At 41.6% G+C, this 19,992-nt stretch overlaps 1 protein-coding gene across 2 annotated transcripts in view; it reads right to left on the reverse strand.

Moving 5' to 3' along the window:
* Positions 1 to 363: 363 nt before the first annotated feature.
* asap3 (ArfGAP with SH3 domain, ankyrin repeat and PH domain 3) overlaps positions 364 to 19,992 on the reverse strand; it is a 55,103-nt gene continuing 35,474 nt past the window's right edge. Inside the window, exons 11-27 of one of the 2 annotated variants that reach the window (XR_014534090.1) lie at positions 16,759 to 16,828; positions 16,567 to 16,654; positions 15,099 to 15,147; positions 14,694 to 14,860; positions 13,712 to 13,845; positions 12,121 to 12,212; positions 11,083 to 11,263; positions 10,117 to 10,202; positions 9,731 to 9,846; positions 7,420 to 7,487; positions 6,159 to 6,266; positions 4,979 to 5,174; positions 4,179 to 4,407; positions 3,513 to 3,714; positions 3,289 to 3,417; positions 1,251 to 2,509; positions 364 to 978 (exon numbers count right to left, since the gene is read on the reverse strand). Coding sequence is in view for 1 of the 2 variants with exons in the window: in XM_083544590.1 (XP_083400716.1) it covers positions 2,435 to 2,509; positions 3,289 to 3,417; positions 3,513 to 3,714; positions 4,179 to 4,407; positions 4,979 to 5,174; positions 6,159 to 6,266; positions 7,420 to 7,487; positions 9,731 to 9,846; positions 10,117 to 10,202; positions 11,083 to 11,263; positions 12,121 to 12,212; positions 13,712 to 13,845; positions 14,694 to 14,860; positions 15,099 to 15,147; positions 16,567 to 16,654; positions 16,759 to 16,828 (1,990 nt within the window). In the remaining variant the exon portion in view is untranslated. Of the gene's footprint in view, positions 2,510 to 3,288; positions 3,418 to 3,512; positions 3,715 to 4,178; positions 4,408 to 4,978; positions 5,175 to 6,158; positions 6,267 to 7,419; positions 7,488 to 9,730; positions 9,847 to 10,116; positions 10,203 to 11,082; positions 11,264 to 12,120; positions 12,213 to 13,711; positions 13,846 to 14,693; positions 14,861 to 15,098; positions 15,148 to 16,566; positions 16,655 to 16,758; positions 16,829 to 19,992 lie in introns of both variants that reach the window. The other variant, XM_083544590.1, reaches the window with a different exon arrangement.

Consider the following 19,992-nt stretch of genomic DNA (forward strand, 5'->3'; position numbering starts at 1 on the left):
TTCCTGCAAAATTGTTTACTCCGGATAAGTTTTAACGTGCATTTGTTTTTCTTGTAATGGAAAAAAAAAAGAAGTGTAGTTCTGATGTAGCTTATAGCATTTATTAACACAAATCCAATAAACATGGATAAAATCCAATAAGCATGGATAAAAAAAAAAAAAAAAAAAAAAAAAAAACATTTAGCGTGAAACTAAGATGAACGAGACCGCAAGATAAAAACATAAAAAGACAGAAAGAAACAGGTTTTACTCGTCACATTGTCAAGTGATTTCTGGAGCAGAAAGATTTAAGGGCCTTCCTCAAGGGCCCAATAGAAGCAGCTTGGCGGTTCTGGGCTCCTAAAAGTAATATTACACATTACGGACATTAAAAATGCATTTTATTCAACAATCTTGATTTTTTTTTATTTCCCATTACAAACAAAAAAAGCCGGCAGATTTTAGGAGGCTTGTAATTGCTTCACCGAAGTGGTAAAGTGAATCCGGAGTGCACCAGTCTGCTCTCCCCCTGTCCCGTCATCAATAATGCAGAAAGATCTCAAGGAGCAGCTCGAATCCAAAGCAGTACTAAAACTAGTGGCGTGGGTCCAGAAAAAACACACACAACCGAACAAAGCAATTCAACTTTGAACTTTATCTACAGTAGGTAGACTATGTGGCCCAAATTTTGTGGACACCTCACCATAAGGTTGGTATGTACTTCTTTTTGAACACCACATTTCATACTGTATTTAGTCCAAATTTGCTGTTATAAGAACCTCCAATCTTCTGGAAAGATGTGGAGGTTTGTACTCATTCTTGACTCGACTCTTGAATCGACTCGACTCTTGAATCGACTCGACCACAAGGCCTCAATGATTAAATTGCTGTGTTACTGTTAAGAAGATCAGGATTCAATACATGGGATTCTACACACTCAGAGGTCACAACATTGGTTTCTGGATCTGAGGTTCACAATTTCAAATCCCAGCACCACCACTGCTCAATTCTAAGCTGCTCAGGGTGAGAACCAAATGCCATAAATGTAAATAGAACTCTCACAAAATGCTTCATTGTATGTTTTAACACATTAATGAGAATTATTTCATTGTGTGAAAGTTGCAAACATTTCATCTCAAAATCTTCCAACTCTTACATTTATTTATCAGAAGCCTTCATCCAGATGTTTACAACTGACCAGATTTGCTCCAGCAGTCGCAGCTTGGTGGTGTTGGGATTTAAACTCGCGACCTTCCGATCATCAGTCCAGCCATTTAACCCCTGAGCTACCACTCCTCCTGTTCCTGGATTTCCTTTATAATTGATTTAATGGGAAGGTGCAGTGTGTAACCAAACCGCTTTAATCTAGATTAGACAAACGGAATAAGATGAGGGTTTTTTTTCCTCTTGCCACTGGCTCGCTCATTAGGGGTGTAAACTTATAAGCAGCAAACTTGTGAACTTTATAACCTCTTTATTTCTGTAAAGCTGCTTTGAGACAATGTCCATTGTTAAAAGCGCTACACAAATAAAAATAAATTGAATTGAAAGTGCTTAATGTGGGATTAGAACCAGCGCACTCGAAGCAGTAATGAAAACATCTCTAATTCTTGAGGGCTGATATTTTTTAAGTAAAATATTTGCCGAAAGTACAAACAGCCAATGAGACAATAATGAGACAATATAATAAGACAGGAGATGAGAGATTTAGTGAGATAGCTCTGAGTTTTGACATTGTATCTATTCAATGTGAAAGTAGAATAATCTTAAAAGCATAAACATAAATTCGAAAAGCATAAGAAAAACGCAACTTCCAGGTTTAGTATTTTAAAAAAATGTCTGAAACTCGTGATGTGAAAGTCTCGAGCTCATCGGCTGAGCCGTTCCATGTGAAATCTTTGACTCCATGTGAACATAAAACGTCGTCGGAGGAAATCCAATGTCTCTGTCTTCCCTTTTCTCTGTCTCTCTCTCACTCACTCAGCTGAATGTCAGTCAGTGAGAATTGTGTTTTGTTGTCCAGCCATTCGTCAACGGCAAACATCCATTAAACAACGAAACCTAGATCATTTGGCACGAACCAGGAACTGCGCCGCATTTATTTCCCCGTTAGTGCCGCGATAATCATCTGCCATGTTTCCACACCGAGGGCTTCGTGTTACCGTGATGAGTTTGCGGACTAAGTGCTGCTCTGCAGACACACACACACGTACACGTACACACACACACACACACCGAGTCCCATCTCCGGCTCCAACACTCCAATTTAAAGTCTCTAAAGTGCCATGAACGATGTGCTAAACAGTCTGAAGCACATTGTGTAGTTCTAATTCCCCTCTAAACCCAGTTTACTGCAGGACAGTTCCGCTGTTCCACACCGACACGGAGGAGCACTTTCCAGGTGAACAAAAGCGTACGGTTGTCAAGTCTCACGTGGTGGAAGCTTCCGGAACAATCATTCTCCCAGTTTCATAACGTAGTTGACTGGAAAGGAGCCGGATTTTAATGGTTTTCCCTCAATGTGTCCAACCTGAAAAAAATAAAACAACAAAATATATATATATATATATACACACACACACACACACACACACACACACACACAGTATATATATATATATATATATATATGTGTGTGTGTGTGTGTGTGTGTGTGTGTGTGTGTGTGTGTATATATCCCAATACTCAAATCTGATTGGCTAAAAGGTGAGCGTTTTAACTGGTAAATGTGTACACGCTATATGAACAAAGTTTTGTGGACAACCGACCATCAGATTCTGTGCTTTCAGAACATCCCGTTTCACAGAGCTCCAAACCCTATTAATCACCATTGGGATGAATGAGATCACTGACGGCACCTCGGGACTTTAATGACACCCTTGTGGCCCGAATGAATCTCCACACAAATCTAGTGGAACGTCTTCCCAGAAGAGTGGAAGTTATTATAACAGCAAAAGGGGACAATGTGGAGTAGGATGTTCAAAAAGCAGGTATATACACATATATAGTGCATTTAGCACTGTAGAGTGTTAGAACTTCATTTCCTTAAATAATAAATGAGAAAAAGAAAAAACATTTCACACAGCGGATGTGTGTATTTCATCTTTTTTCTCTAAGTCTCACATGGTTTTCCGCCTCCGAGTCTCCGGTAATGAAATTCAATGTTTGTAATATAATGAAAAATTAATGATTTATCAATGAAAAAATGCTCTCGGCTTCACAGAGCTGAAAAAAATAGCTATATTTTCCCTGGAAAGTATATCAACCCTTCCAGCGTGTGTGTGTGTGTGTGAGAGATTGTATACTTACCCACCAGTGTGGATCTTCAGCAGCAGTCACTATGATTATATCATTTTTACAGAACGCCAGTTGATCAGAACCCACACACATACAGTCCACTAACGCCCGGACCTTCCTCTGCCGAGGCCTCCCTGAAATCTGACATACACACACACACACACACACACACAGTATAACGGATTTTTGTTCTAAATAAAGAACGCTGTATGCAGTAATATTACGTGGCTCGTTACCATGGCGTTCTTGCGTGACCGAGGTGGTGGCATAATAACTGGCACTGCGAGGCTAGCGTTAGCATTAGCGTTAGCATTAGCGATGCTGTTACTAGTTAGACTGCAGTAGAGCTCCTCCATACTGCTCCCAGAGCTGGGAGAACCTGCCGCGCCCTTCCCGCTTCCACTGCTCGCTCGCCGGTAGGACGTCGTCTTCTCTGATCTGCGGAGACACACAAAAAGGTACGTCTTTAGGAAGCATAAAAAAAAAAAAAATTCTCCCTTTATTTGAACTAGGAGACTGTTCCAACATGGCAGTGCTGCTGTGCACAAAGCCAGCTCCATGAATATATGCTTTACATGTGTTGGCGTGGAAGATCTCCTGCGAGATCCTAGAGCTCTTAGTTCTACTTGGAAACACCTTTGGGATGATCTGGAATGCTGAATGCACCCCAGACCTCCTTGTGGCTGGATGAATCTCTACAAACCTCCAAAAAAATCTTGTGGACCATCTCAAACTATTGCCATAATTAATAAAACAACAGCAAAAAAAAAAACAGTATCATATCATATCCAATAGGTGTCAGTAAAACACCCGGTCTGTATTGCAAACCATTGTGTAACTCTGCAGAGGGCGTGTGAGTGTGTGCGAGTGTGTGCAAGTGTGTGTGTGTCAGCAGCTCTTACACGACGGGTCCGATGGAGCTCTGCGTCCCTGATGAACCTTGTCCATCCCAGACCACCGTCTGTCTCTTCAGCACGCCGTTGCGAGGCGAGCGAGGAACCCGCAACCCTGCCGCCTCCTTCATGGGTGAAGGAGGGCTGTTTCTATAGGAACCACTCCAGGAACTGGAGGTGTGCCGGGAAATAGCATGGGACTCCTGGGTGGAGGTGCTGATCTGCGGGTCGGAGCGACCTGGGGCAGGACGAAATTAACTAGGTGTTAGGATGAAACAAGTGAAATCAAAACATTACATCGTTAAAGCAGCAATAAGGTCAGAATGTGGCTTTCAGGGGAAAAAAATCCCATTCGATTGCATTATTCTGATCATAAACGTTATAAATGGTTCAGTGATTCACCTCTAGAGGCCGCTCTCGTAATGACAGCGGACCGGAACCCGGAAAAACTTCAGCAAATAACTATCGGTGCCGATTATTCGGATGATTCGGTCGACCTCTATCTATCTTGTACCACAACAATGCAACCATGACTATTTATTAATGCAGTATTGCATACTTTTTAAAAAAAATATCCATTTACGGGCATAATATATCCATTTATATCCACCAACTCCGGCATAAACCTCACCCCATTAACGTGTACAATTTAAAATGAGTTTGTCATCAGCATCCAACACACAGACCCCTGTGAAGGAACTGTTACTACACACAACAGTAATTGATCGAAACCTGCGATTTATGACCAACCAATCAGATTCAAGAATTCAATACAACGGTGAGTCTTGACAACAGGGCAGATCTCGAACCTCTCTGAATGGTTTTGACAGGAAGTGGAGGAGGTGTGTGGCCTCCAGAAGAGGTGCTGCTGCTCTCTGTGCTACGGCAGACAAAGTCGACATTCTGGTACGTCCTGGTGAGGTCGCTGCTGTTGCAACTCCACGGAGCATTCCCAAAGCCGCCATTAGAGGGCAGAGGCGAGCGCAGAGCCCGAGGTGGACTGACCTAAAAAGCAGATGAAACACCAACTTATACAGTATTCTTTAGTTTTTTGGGGGTTTTTTTTCTTCTTTTTTTAATTAATATTTATTCATATAAAATTCAAACAAAGAAACCTGATGTACAATATGGACAAATGTTTGTGGACCTGACCATAAGATTGAACATCTCATTGAACATCTCATTCCACATTTCCTCCCAATTCGCTCTTATAATAAGCTCCACACTGCTGGAAAGATGTTCCACTAAATTTTGTTGAGATTTGTGAAGATTCATTTAGCCACAAGAGTGTTAGTAAAGTACAGGTACTGATAGAGGTCGACCGATACTGATAGCTAGGTTGGGTCTTTCTTGCCAAAAATCTATCAATCAACTGATATAATAAAATATATAAATAAAATATAACCCTCTCCGTGCAGCCTGCAGTCTCGTGTTTGAACATCAGTGGTTTGCCCTCTAGAGGCCACTCTCGTAATAACAGCGGACCGGAAGCAAGAAAAACTATTGCTATGGATGTTTGCTGATGGTTTCAGCAACCAGCTATCAGTGCCGATTAATCTGTCGACCTCTAGGTACTGATGCGGTCAGCGTTTACAGATTCTACAGCGGGAGATCTTCCACTCCATCCTATTTAAAGCATATCAGCATAGATCCGGATTAGGTTTGGGTCTCCCATTTTATGCCACTGCATCCAAAGACATCCAACATTGTGGTAACAGTTTGGACAAGAACCAAATATGGCTGGAAAAGAAATCAAGAGTCCCAATACTTTTTTTGTTCATTTAGTGTACATGCAGGTTCAGAAATGCAAAAAAAAAAAAAAAAAAAAAAGATCTGTATATAATGTTATAGGATTAAAATGAACAGAACTCTGAAGGTGTTATGGAAATTCCTGTACACTAAATACACATTTGGAAAGCAATTCCCTTGCTGTGAGTAGGTGGTATGAAAGTGGTGCAGATGTCTGAAGATGGCGTGATGTTCACTCACCTTCTCATCCAGATCGTCCTCGCTGTCGTATAGGAACTCTTGCGGCATCTCCCACGTGTACTCCACATGGATCTGGGAGTTAAATTTCCCACTGTGAGCCAGTTCCAGCTGGGAACATAAACACACACACACACACACACACACACACACACACACACACACACACACACACACACACACACACACACACACACACACACACACACACACACACACACACACACACGAGGAAGAGTAATTAAAACTATATTCTATTATAATGTTTTCACCCAAGGTTGACATCTTTAAGTACAAACTGAACGTTTCCATGCAAAGAGAGTGACCGTTTAAACCAGGATTTGCTGCAATCCAAACACACACACACACACACACACACACACACACACACACACACACACACACACACACACAAACACACTTCCTGACCCCAGCAGTGAAGACACTTTGTGGACATTATGACACTGAGTCAACATGGAGCGCAGCAGTGAAGCACCAGCTGGTATTTACAGAGCAGCAGGTGGCCACTAATACGAGTCAGTGTGCTGAAGATGAAGCTTTGATTGAATTTGAAAAAGAAAAAAAAAAAAGGCAAGCGATCCACATTCAGTCTGATTCAAAACTCCCGCAATGACACAAACAGGACGCAACGAGTGGAAAGCAATGCTGCTACCTGTATCTGTATTTACACCTGTAGTGGGTGTGGCCTAAACCAGACAGGTTTTTTTTTATTTATTTTTTTATATAAACTACCAGTAACAGTTCACCTCGGGGGAAAAAAACAAAACAAACGCAAACTCGCATTGGCCTCGCCATAAAGTGAACGATGTGACGCGCCGATTTTAAAAAGTCGTTTATTTTTTTAAATACATATTTGCATATGTAAAAAGCGATTTATTTATATCTAATTATTAATAAATGTGCTATACGTTTATTTAGAAAGAGAGCAATCATTTGTGACCAATATTTAATATGTAAACTACGTGAATACGGCGTATCGCAACGCTAAGGAGACCGGGACATGCCCTGAGAGACACATAGAATACAGATTAACATGGCAGAGGTAGAGCTGTGACTTTCTGCACACACAACAGGAAAAGAACGCTGGTATAATTTCATCTTTTTTTCCATTTGCACTACTAGAAAAACTAGAATATAAACATCCAGAGGAAGAACAATCAGGACGATTAAGGTGTAAGAATTCTTTGACAGTCCCTCAACCTGTGTTTCCTGTTTTTAGTGTATGTAATGGGATTAAACACACCAAGTCGACACACTGTGTGTGCTGCAGTCTCTTGGCGATGTCCAGCGCAGTCTCTCCGGCCGTGTTTGCTAAAAAACAAAAACCAGACAATAAACCAGAGCGTTACATACAGTACAGATTGGATTCGTAAAAAAGGGGTGGGGTTAGAATTAACATATTGTTGCACGAGATCCAATCAAATGAGATCACAATTTTTTTACAATCTGAATGTGTAATTCAGGACACTGTTACTTATATGATGACACAAAATAAAATATGTAGTTCTACTGAAATAAAGAGGTTATAAAGTTGGAATGTATGAGTTTAGTGCGTATAAATTAGTTCCTTTTAACTTGATGATTAAGCTAGTCATGACAGTGGAAGGGAAAAACCTCCTGAGACGGAAGAAACCTTGAGAGGAACCAGACTCCACATAAAATCCATCCTTATTTATATTTATGCAACCAGCAGCCCAGAGCCTTTGTAGCAGACTTTATATTAATTACAGTCCAAATCCATTCTCAAAGTTCTCAAGGTGCTCAGGAACTTCACTGATCTTCAGGCTGTTGATGTGGAACCATCCCCAGCTGCAAAGAGTGGTCTTCAATTGAAGAGAACTCCACTCAGTGGTAGGGCGTCGGGATGAATCAGGCGGATCCGAAGTAAAGAAAAGCTCCTCGTCTCTTTGGCAATCGAGACAGCAAGTCGTGTTAAATCATAATGTTTGTTACGCTGGTAAAGAACATTTCAACGTCCGTACGTTCATGTAAGAAAGAGACGTCTTTGGTCCTGGGACGTTTCGGGTTAGTTAATGCGCACATTCGAAACACCGGCAGGAGATGGTTTATGCACAGTGATATTGAGAGTTTTACTTTTTGCGATTAAAAATGAAAATTAAAACTAGGACCATGTTGTTCACTGGATGGATGCTCTCTCAATTCAGGAACTAACCTGCTGTCGGAAATTAAAAGTGTTTGCTATTTCCGGGAAAAAAAAAACAAAACCACAACGTGATGTCTGGATTGTAGCCAGTAAAAACAGAAGTCTTGATACCGACTATCAACTTCGGTTGATATGTAATACACAGTTAATCATGAGTTCAGGTGGCGCTGTTAAGACCTATTAATTTGTTAATTCCTTATAAATTGTTATAAATACTCTGGTAAGTAAACAAAGTTTTTGTAACAGAAATATTATGACTGAATTAATTTGTATTCGTATATGTTCACTAGTTAAGTATGTTGAGTTAGCATTGTGGCTCCGTCATTGTTTTTATATGCATATAGCTAGCGTTTTGATTTGTGATGAAAAAGCTTTTATTTATAAACGTTCTGTGGGCTGTAATTTGTATAATTAGGAAATACATACAGTCTTTACCATGCAAGTGCAATTGCCACTAATACCCTTCCCCCCCGGTCACCTTAGCAACAAACCAAGTAAAGTTAAACCTCGCTACTTTTTTGCTAAGAAGTAATTATAGGCAAACGGATTACAATTAATCTCTCGTGTAGATGCGTTCGGTCTCAAACAGATAAATGATACATGTCTGGATACGTTACCTCAGATAATTGTTTCACGTTCCAAGTAAAAAGTTGTCGCCTCAATGTCTGATTTAAGGGGTCTTGAAATTCCACGTTATCTAGTTTTACTTATTGTAAATATCTTAACTGTTTTGCTTTAGCTGGAGATTAAAAAGTATGTGCAAGTCATTTTCTTTAGGCAGCTCCGTGATTTCAAAATGGCGCTACCAGAAATGCACGTTTTTGTTATTGTTTACATCCTTCAAATGGTCTAGATGAGGGGTGCACACTTTTTCAGCATGCGAGCTACTTATAAAACGTCAAAATGATCTACCCACTATAAAAATGCGTAAATAAATATCTTTTCCAAACTACCTGTAGATCGCGATCGACGTATTGGGAACCCCTGATCTATATTTTTACGATGAAATAATCAAAGTTGGGAAATTTTTTGTTATAATTTTGCATGGTTCGAGTATTCTGGCTTTAACAGTTCCTCAACCACAAGAAGAAGAACAAGGATGAACAGGAAACGTAGAAGGATGTAAATGTGTTTATATTTAACAAAATTTCCTCAAAATTGAAACAAACTAGTGCCCTAATTAAATTTACTGCGATCCTAATTGGGCGATTACTAAGGATGAACGAATAAACTGTATTGAATGCGACCTTTTATTTGTCCTGCATGTCCTGCCGTTTTGTCATGTACATTCACACTGTTTGTTCGAATGTAGGTGTAAACGTGCGTGCAAGTGTGTGTGTGTGTGTGTGTGTGTGTGTGTGTGTGTGTGTGTGTGTAGATGATTATGTACCTGTGTGTAAAGTAGCTTTCCCCTTCAGAAGCAGTTTCAGACATTCTGGTTTATTGTACATGGCACAGTAATGAAGAGCTGTGTTTCCTTCCACGGTCTTCTTCTCCAGACAGCCACTGTCAAAAACACACACACACACACACACACACACACACACACACACACATTTGAGCTCAACAATTTTGCCAACCCGCGTGGGTTTCACAAGATGTACACAATCAGACTAAACAGCAACACATACAGTACATGCACACACACACACACACACACACACACACACACACACACACACACACACACACACACACACACACACACACACACACACACACACACACACACACACACACACACACACACACACACACACACACACACCAACTCACCAGTTCTGTGTGAGGAAATCAACCAGAGCCAGAGAGCTCTTCTCGGCCAAACGCACCGCCACATGGAGAGCCGTCTCTTTCAAAGCCTGAGAAAGACAGACAAACACAGCAAACATGAATGGGAGAAGGAGACGGGCGTACGGACGGCATTTGAAGGATTAGGATCGTCTGCGGAAAAAAAAAATCCTGCTTCCGTGATCAAATCCTCAGAACTCTGACTCGCGGTAATAGATTTAAAACCGTAACCAGAATCGGTCGTTCATCGCAGGGGAGGTGAAGCGGATCCAATTACAGATGAAAGAAGAGGAGGAAACGTGGAATTACGGGAAACAAAGACAACGATCAAAACAGGAAGGAGACGCCGCAGCCTCGTGACGTCTGGCTTTAATGAATGACTCCGAGTAAAAGGCATTTAAGAGCAGCTTCTGAGATGTTAATAACATGGTAAACACTACACAAACACACACACAACTCCACATAAGGGTTTGAATCCAAAATACACTATATGGACAAAAGTATATAGACACGTGACCTTAAGATGGATTTTAAACATCCCGTTCCACATTTATTCTCCACTTGCTTCTATAATAAGACTGTGTGGAGATTTCCATTCATCCTCAAAAAGTGATGGCGGTGACGTGAGAAGTCCTGGGGTGCAGTCAGCGTTCATTCACGCTACAGCATCCAAATGTGTCCTGTACAATTGTGTGCCTCTAAATCTGTGTGGACCATTTGGGCTGGAAAAGTCAGGTGTCCCAATACTTTTGTCCATATGGTGTATATCAGAGTCTACTATTTCAGCACCGGACATCTGAAAGGAGACCAAAAGCTACACTATATACTATAAAATATTACTATTTAATAGAAGAATCGTATAAAATGATGACTATTTAAAATGTATTTACTATTTAATATGTTTGTTTGGAGGGTAGGTATGAAGCTCAGGTGCATGTATGTGGTAGAGACCTGTTGATCAGGTACGACTGTGGGCTTGGACAGATCTTCTCCCTCGGCGTACAGCTGCAGGAGGGACGTCAGGTCTCTGGATTTCACCGCGTCGTACGCTCGCAGGGGCTCCGAGTGCTCTTTCGGGAACACGTAGCGCCTCTCGACGTACTTCGCCGTGATGTACTCCTTCCTCGCGTTCCTAGCACAAGCACGCGTAAAACACAAACACACACACACACACACACTTATACGCGTGTCCAAACCAGGATCAGTCTTTAGTCTATTTGTCACTTATAAAGCACTGATCTTTGACACGTCCGAAGCCGATCAATAGGCTTCAACTACAAGGACAAAAGTATTGGAACACCTGACTTTTCCAGCCTGTGGTTCTGAACTAAGCCACACAAACCTGCTCCAGCATGACATTGCCCCTGTGCTCCATGGTGATGTGACTCCCGTGGGTTCAAGTGAAAGATCTTGTGCTCTATAGAGCTCTTAAACCCTATTGAACACTTTTGGGATGAATGTACATCAGTACCTGGGGACTCAATGTAGAACGGGACGGTCAGGTGTCCACAAACTTTTGTCCATATAGTGTGGGATGAGATATTGCACATTATAATACACGCGTGCATAAAGCCACTTTATAACCTTATCGACTCCAGGGGCGCCAGATCAAGGCTGATCCTGCGCTCTGAACTTCCTAACAACCGGGACTTAGAAATAAATGAATTTCATGGTGCATTTGTGTAACGTTTACGTGTCAAATAAAGGTTGAGCTTTTTTTTTTTTTTTAAGTTCTTCAAGGGTGCAAACACTTGCAGGAACACTGCAGATCCTCCATTTACCAATTAAAGGGCAATCAAATGCTTGGATCCTTGACATTTGGCAACCGATTTACTTCACTAAGCAGCCGACAAAGTAAATAAATACAAAAATTGGCAAAAAAAAAAAAAAAAAAAACACTTCCGTGACTTCATGAAACAGCATGAAATAAACGTCCTGATCCTCCTGATCATCACTGCAGCACAGTATGGAGCGTGTTGTGAAACTCACATGTCACTCTGTGGTAAGGGTTTCACCGAGTCATCACGCAGGTTGGCCTCCATGATGTCGTTAAATTTGCTGTTACCGATGCTCACTGCAAGCTGAAAGGGGAAAAAAAGAGCAGAAATCAAGTCAAAGTCAAATCTATCGTTTTTGGATCATTTTGATTATAGACTGAAGACCGATCCTGGGTTTGGCCCCACAACTCAAACACGTTACATACAGAAGCCGACCAATTAAGGTCACTTGAGACACTTGACTTTTCCACATTTGCACGGTGGTTCTTCTCCAAACCGTTACCACAAAGTTCAAGGCCTACAATTGTAGAGGATGTCCTTGGATGCAATAGCATGGAATTTTCCCTTCACTTGAACTCAAAGACCCAAACCTGTCCCAGCATTAAAATGCAGATGTACACAAAGCCGGGTCTATGAACATATCCTTTTACATGGGTTGGACTGGAAGATCTCCTGCTGTAGACCCTACTGAACACCTTTGGGATTAATTTTTCATGCTGACTGCACCCCAGGAACCTTCTCTCTTCACCTCAATCAGTCCATGACTGATTTCTAACACTTTTGTAGCTGAATGAATCTCACACGACTCTCTATAAGAGCACTCCAAAATCTAGTGGAACATCTTCCCAGAAGAGTGGAGGTTATTATAACAGCAAATGGAGACTAAATGTGGAATGGGATGTTTGAATAAAAGTGCATACCAATACTATGACCTGGTGTTTTATTTATTTAGTTAGTTGGTTGGCTGGTTAGTTAGCTAGTTGATTAGCTTGTTAGCTGGTTAATTAGTTGGTTCATTTATTAGTTGGTTGGTTAGTTGATTAATTGTTGTGGAACATTTACAAAATACACAAATCAGCCCTAACATTATGACCACCTGCCTACTACTGTGTTGGTCCCCGTTTTGCGTGATGCAATGAGCATTAACAGCATGAACGTCTTCAGCAGTTTGAGCTACAGGAGCTCGTCTGTTGGATCGGACCACACGGACCAGCCTTCACTCCTCACGTGCTCCTCAATGAGCCTCGGGTTCCCACGACCCTGTCCCCGGTTCACCACTGTTCCTTCCTTGGAGCACTTTTGATAGATTCTGACCACTGCAGACCAGTAACATCCCACAAGAGCTGCAGTTTTTAAGATGCTCTGACCCAGACGTCTAGACTTCACACATTTGACCTTGACAAACTCACTAAAATCCTTCCGCTCGTCCATTTTTCCTACCAACTAACAGGGTCAGTGTAATTCTTCCATTAATTTGAAATTCAATTTAAAATAATGTATGTGGGGAAAAAAAACAATGACCACTTGAAATTAACCAATGTAACCAATGACCGGTTACAAAGTGCTGACACTGGAGACTCCTTCCATAAACGTCTCCACACAGAAGACCTCACCATGCTAACATTATACACTACACAAATCCTTGTGTTTTCATCAAGAACTGTTCAATAAATTTCCCAGATATCTCAGTAGATCTGCACACGATGCTGGAAGGTAACGAAGTGTATGGCAGGTGTGTGTGTGTGTGTGTGTGTGTGTGTGTGTGTGTGTGTGTGTGTGTGTGTGTGTGTGTGTGCGTTTACCAGGAGCTCAGATGTACTGAGCATGTCGAGAGTGAGTGACTGAATCCGTGAGTAGTGAACGCCGAGCTCCCGGTGGATTCCTGAACATTCGATGCAGGTGAGGATGCCCAAGTTACTGGAGAGCCAGGTGGGTTCTGCAGGAGACACAAGGTGGGTTAGGATCCTCTTGAAACGACATTTAGGGACATTAAGACGGAGATAGGGAGAGATTCAAAGACCTGCACCATCACAATGTGTTTATTTTCCATGCATTCATTCCATCTTTCTTTTCTACATCGGTTTGATCACATCCTATATAGCAAAAGCTTTTAATGGTCAACATGAGCCGAAAGGAAAAAATGCATTCCTGAGACCTGTTATATATTGAGACACCTGACTTTTTCAGCCACGTGGACGTTCCTCCAAAAAAGGTTGAAGGCACAGGATTGTTAAAGTTTTTGGATGCAGGATCACGTAACATGAAAATGCCCCTGTGCACAAAGCCAACTCCATGAAGATTGAACTCCATGGAGTTGAAGATCTTGAATGAATTTAATAAAATCAATGAAGATATGATTTACAGGAGTTACTCTCCTGCGATCGAGCTCGGAACCCTTTTGAAAATGATGGCTGTAAACACTGACTGCACTCCAGGTCTCCTCACCTCACCTACGTCAATACCTGACTTCAGTAACGGCCATGTGGCCAAATGAATCTCCACAAAATCTAATGGAACATCTTCCCAGAAGGTTATTATAACTGCAAATAGGGACTAAATATGGAATGAGATGTAAGAAAAAAGCGCATACAGATCTTATAGACGAGTGTCCACAAACAAATAGAGTCCATTGAGTGTATGTAGGAACAGTAAAGAGATTGGTGTTATAATTCTGGTAGTTTTGAGGGATGGACCAGGTTGCACGTTTGTATGCAGAAATTACAAGCGGAAGAAATGTTGAGAAATAACGCAGGGACAAAGCTGGATGTGAATACGAGCAGTTACCCGGAGCGCCGCAGTCGCAGCACGTGTCGTTGCCCGGAAGATTTCTCAGCCCCGAGATGACGGAACGTGCCAGATCCTGCAGCCCGCTGCCCGGATACTGCAGCTGATCTCCTCCCAGAGCCGTGTTTAGAGCCGCCTCTTTACTGTTCTGAAGAACAGACACCCAGCTACAGAGAGAAGGAAAGAAGATAAATTCGGCAACTAAAACATTCTTCATACAGTCTGACATTCAGCTTACAATCTGTGGTGCTTAGTGTCACAGGAGTCCACAGTAAATACCACCCCAAACAGACTCTAGAGCTGAGAACAGTACTGTGTACGTGTTTGTGTGTGTGTGTGTGTGTGTGTGTGTGTGTGTTTGGGGGGTATATGGGTATATAATGGTATGTTGTAAGCAATCCTTACATTATGCAATCTTGCTCATCCTCTGCTTGGAAATGATATGTGCGATTATCTGGAAAAGAGAGAGAGAGAGAGAGAGAGAGAGAGAGAGAGAGAGAGAGAGAGAGAGAGAGAGAGAGAGAGAGAGAGAGAGAGAGAGAGGTATGTGTGTGTGAACACGGTGAGAATATCAAGGGAGATAAAATACAGCAAAGAGAATGTAGGAGGAAAAACCAAGCCAGGACAAGCCCCTTCACAACAACTGGTTTTCATTACCACACACACACACACACACACACACACACACACACACACACACACACACACACACACACACACACACACGGGTTTACATAGTAGCTGAATTGTAATGATTGATAAATATATATATTTTTTTTTACTACTACTACTGGGTATTGGTATAAAATGTAAATAAATAAATACATAAATTAAAGTTGTTTAAGTTGTTCATGGTTGAACAGTTTACATGATATAATGTGTATGTATTATACACACGTGTGTGTGTGTGTGTGTGTGTGTGTGTGTGTGTGTGTGTGTATATATATATATATATATATATATATATATATATATATATATATATATATATATCACACACACACACACACACACACACACACACACACACACCAATTTGTTTGATTTTTCTGCAATAAACAAAATCATTTGTCATGCATTTTTTCTACGTGTTTTCTTTTTCCTTCTGCTTTTATGCTTTTAAATGTTATTGCTACACTTTAAATTTAGATTTATTTTTACTTTTATTTTATTCTCTTCTTTTATTGTTTTGCTAGTGAGGTATATATATATATAAGAAAACACGTCAATAAAAAGCACGGTTATATAAATTATCCATCATTACATTAATGCAACACAAAACTCATTTTGTCTATTGTTCGCATGAAGAACAAAGAATTTGCTTATTATGCATAAAAATATAATTCTTACACTACATTGTAGTTTGAAGGCATTGACCTCTGAGTGTAGCAGCAAATATTTGCTATTTATTATATAGCCACTTATTTATTTATTTAAAAGCACATAAATGCTTCATAACCATATGCTTCATATTTTTTCTACTAGCAGATTCAATTTCCCCCCAAAATTTTTTATTTCCTGGGTTGTTGTTTTTTTTTTTTAATCCAATGTTATCGAACGCAATCACAATGAGGAACAGGAGAAATTCACCTACACAATATTGGCTTAAGTTTGTGGACACCTGACCGTAAGATGCTTCTTTTTGAACATCCCTTTCCACATCGATTCCCTATTTGCTGTTAAGGATCTTTTAATCTAACCCAAGTAAAGCAGATCTTCATAAAGGGGAAATTTCATGCATCTACTTATAAAGACCTCCTGTACAATTTACATTTACGGCATGTAGCAGATCACAATTCGATTCTAAAATCAGGTGTCCCAATACTTTTTTGCCCAACGAGTGTATATTCAAATTAGGAATTGGTGGACGTACGAGTTACGAGGTCGAAAGTCTTCTTCTCCTCAGGATTGGGCCGAACCTGACACGTGAGGAGGTTGAGTTTGGCTGGAGGTCTGTTTATCTGAGACACACACAACAAATACAAGCTCAATGTAAATGATAACGTAGCGCAAAGTGAAGTGTGTGAGAGTCTGAGAAAGAGACAGAGCAATGCTGGAGCCTCACCGTGCTGTGAGAGATGGTCAGGCAGCCATATTTGACTCCACATTTCCTTTTCTGCCACACTTTCCTGATTCTGGTACATAAAGACACAAAGGCGTAAGGGTTTAAAAAAATATCGCTACACGTAGATATCACAATATTTTGTTGGCGATACTGTATTGATTTTCACAAACGCAATATCGATACATAGTTTTTTTATTTATACAAGATTCAGGGCAGTTGTTTCATGTTTCGTACTAACATAAGAGCATGCCACTAATGTTAGCGTTAATATCCAACGGTTTCCTGGGGCACTGCTTTCGAAACGAATGGGTGTAACAACTTCTTCTTTCGGCTTCTCCCATTAGGGGGCGCCACAGCGTATCATCCGTCTCCATACCCCCCCCGTCCTCTTCATCTGCCTCTTTCAACCCAACTACCTGCATGTCTTCACTCACCACATCCATAAACCTTCTCCTTGTTCCTGGTGGCGCCATCCTCAGCATTCTCCTACTGATATACCCCATGTCCCTTCTCCACACATGTCCAAACCATCTCAATAAACTCCCTCTAATAAACTCATTTCTAATCTTGTCCATCGTCGTCACTCCCAACAAACATCTCAACATCTTCAGCTCTGCTACCTCCAGCTCCACCTCCTGTCTTTTACTCCATGCCACTGTCTCTTTCCCCTTCACTCTCACAGATACTCTTCTATCACAAATCACTCCTGCTATCACTCTTCTCCACCCACTCCACCTGCCTGCACTCTTTTCTTCACTTATCTAACACACTCTCCATTACTTTACACTGTTGACCTTAGGTACCTGAACTCCTCCACCTTCTCCATCTCTTCTCCCTGCAACCGCACCCCTCCACTGCCCTCCCTCTCATTCACGCACATGTACTCTGTCTTACTCCTACTGACTTTCATTCCCCTTCTCTCCAGCATGTACCTCCACCTCTCCAGGCTCTTCTCAACCTGCTCCCTACTCTCACCACAAATCACAATATCATCCGCAAACATCATAGTCCAGGGAGACTCCTGTCTGACCTCGTCCGTCAACCTGTCCATCACCACTGCAAACCGGAAAGGGCTCAGAGCCGATCCTTGATGCAGTCCAACCTCCACCTTGAACCAGTCTGTTGTTCCTACTGCCCCACACTGTCCTCATACATGTCCTGCACCACCCTCACACACCTGACTTCCTCATAAAGTACCACAACTCATCTCTCCACCCTGTCATACGCTTTCTCTAAATCCACAAATACACAATTCAACTCCTTCTGACCTTCTCTATACTCCATAAACATCCTCAAAGCAAATAATGCATCTGTGGAGCTCTTCCTCAGCATGAAACCATACTGCTGCTCACTACCTCTTCTTATAAATATCCCAATATATCGCCTTGTTTACAGTATCGCAATGTATCGTATCGCAATTGTACATATCGTATGTATCGTATCGCCAGGTTCTTTTCAATACACAGCCCTAATTGAAAGCTTAGCCTTTTCACAGCATTGAACATGAGACATGAAACACAGCTCAGCTCTCAGACTCAAAAACACTGCCGTCTCTTACAACCTCAATCATCAAAAGCTGGGGGAAAAAAAAAAAAAAAAAAACAGAAACCATGTTTTGGAAGAAACCAGTATGTCCTGATGAGTCACTGTTTATTCTTTCTCCACATCTGGACTACATTTTCCTGGGAGGAAGTCAAAGGAAGTCTGTCAAACCACATTTCCTACCTTCTAACCGCTTACCCCAAACAAGACGCTCTTCATAAAGCAGAGGCAGACAGACTGGGGCTGATACGAGGGCAAAAGTAAGTGCACACTTATTTTTCAATTGTTCTTCATCCAACTCATTAAGAATCCGATCACACTGAATTAGAAATGCTCTTTTTACTTTAGGAAATTATACAATACCACCAACCGGACAACTCAAGATTCACAATATGGACCAAAGTTCGTGGACACCTGACCATAAGATTCGTATGTGCTTCTTTTTGAACACCCCATTCCACAATGAGTCCACCATTTGCTCTTATTATAAGTCTCGCTCTTCTGGCAAGATGTTCAACTAGATTTTGTGAGGTGTTTCACAAGTCGGATAATGATGTACGTAGGTGTGGTAAGAAGGCCTGGGGTGACACCACAGGCACCACAGGAACCAGATAAATCTAATGATGTAAAAGGGTGTCTCTTGCTGACTAACACCTCTGAATGAACTGTTATTCATGTCTTAGAGTGAGAAAGTGTGTGTCTTTTTTTAAATCTAGAAATTAGCACCAAAACGGTTCTAATCCCAGCACCACCAAGCTGCCACTGCGGGGTCCTTGAGCAAGGCCCTTAACTGCTCTTTAGCATAAAGGAGGAAACTCTTAGATGAAAGCATCTGCCGAGGGCCATAAACGTAAACGTTTTCCGAGTGAGCAAACTTGCAGGCGATTCGGATTTGACCATTCGTGTCTACACAGAGTCGGAGGTCAAACCAGACTTAATAAAGAACAGCTGAATAATAGCAGCAAATGCGCACACTCCAACACACACACACACACACACACACACACACACACACACACACACACACACACACACACACACACACACACACACACACACACACACACATTTAAAACACACTGCACTTCCATGTGCAGCCCCCGTCTTCCCCTGGTCACTGACCGAGCCAACATACACCATCGTCAGTGTTTGGCTTAGGGAAAAAAAGAAAGATCTGACAGAACAAATGAAGCAGTGTGTTTGCGAAAGAACATTCTAGCGATTTCCCAACACGCACACAGACCTCTCGCTCACAGACGATGTTGGGGGGGGGGAAAATCCCCACCGTTCTACTATACTACATTTAAATTCATGGCATTTGGCAGACACCCTCATCCAGAGCGACATACATTTATCTTATTCATAGCAGCTCTGAAGTCAGGGGCCTTGCCCAGGGGCCCAAAAGTTGCAGCTTGATGTGGTTGGGATTTGAACTCATGACCTTCAGATCCAGAGTCCAACACCTTAACCACTAAGCTACCACCTCCCCTAACTACAGATAGTCCGAGTTGCGATGGTTCGACTGAATTTTTCAATCTTATGACGGCGATACGTCAAAATTTTACAATTATTTTACCGCCGTAGCAGCGTATGCTTCACCCTCCACTCACGATCCAGCACTCGTCCACGTCCCCGCTATAACATACATAAATACTATTTCATTCGTACGTTACGGTAGGGTAAATTGCTCTT

The sequence above is a fragment of the Silurus aristotelis genome (genome assembly GCF_946808225.1).
Source record: "Silurus aristotelis genome assembly, chromosome: 6".
Lineage (NCBI taxonomy): Eukaryota > Metazoa > Chordata > Actinopteri > Siluriformes > Siluridae > Silurus > Silurus aristotelis.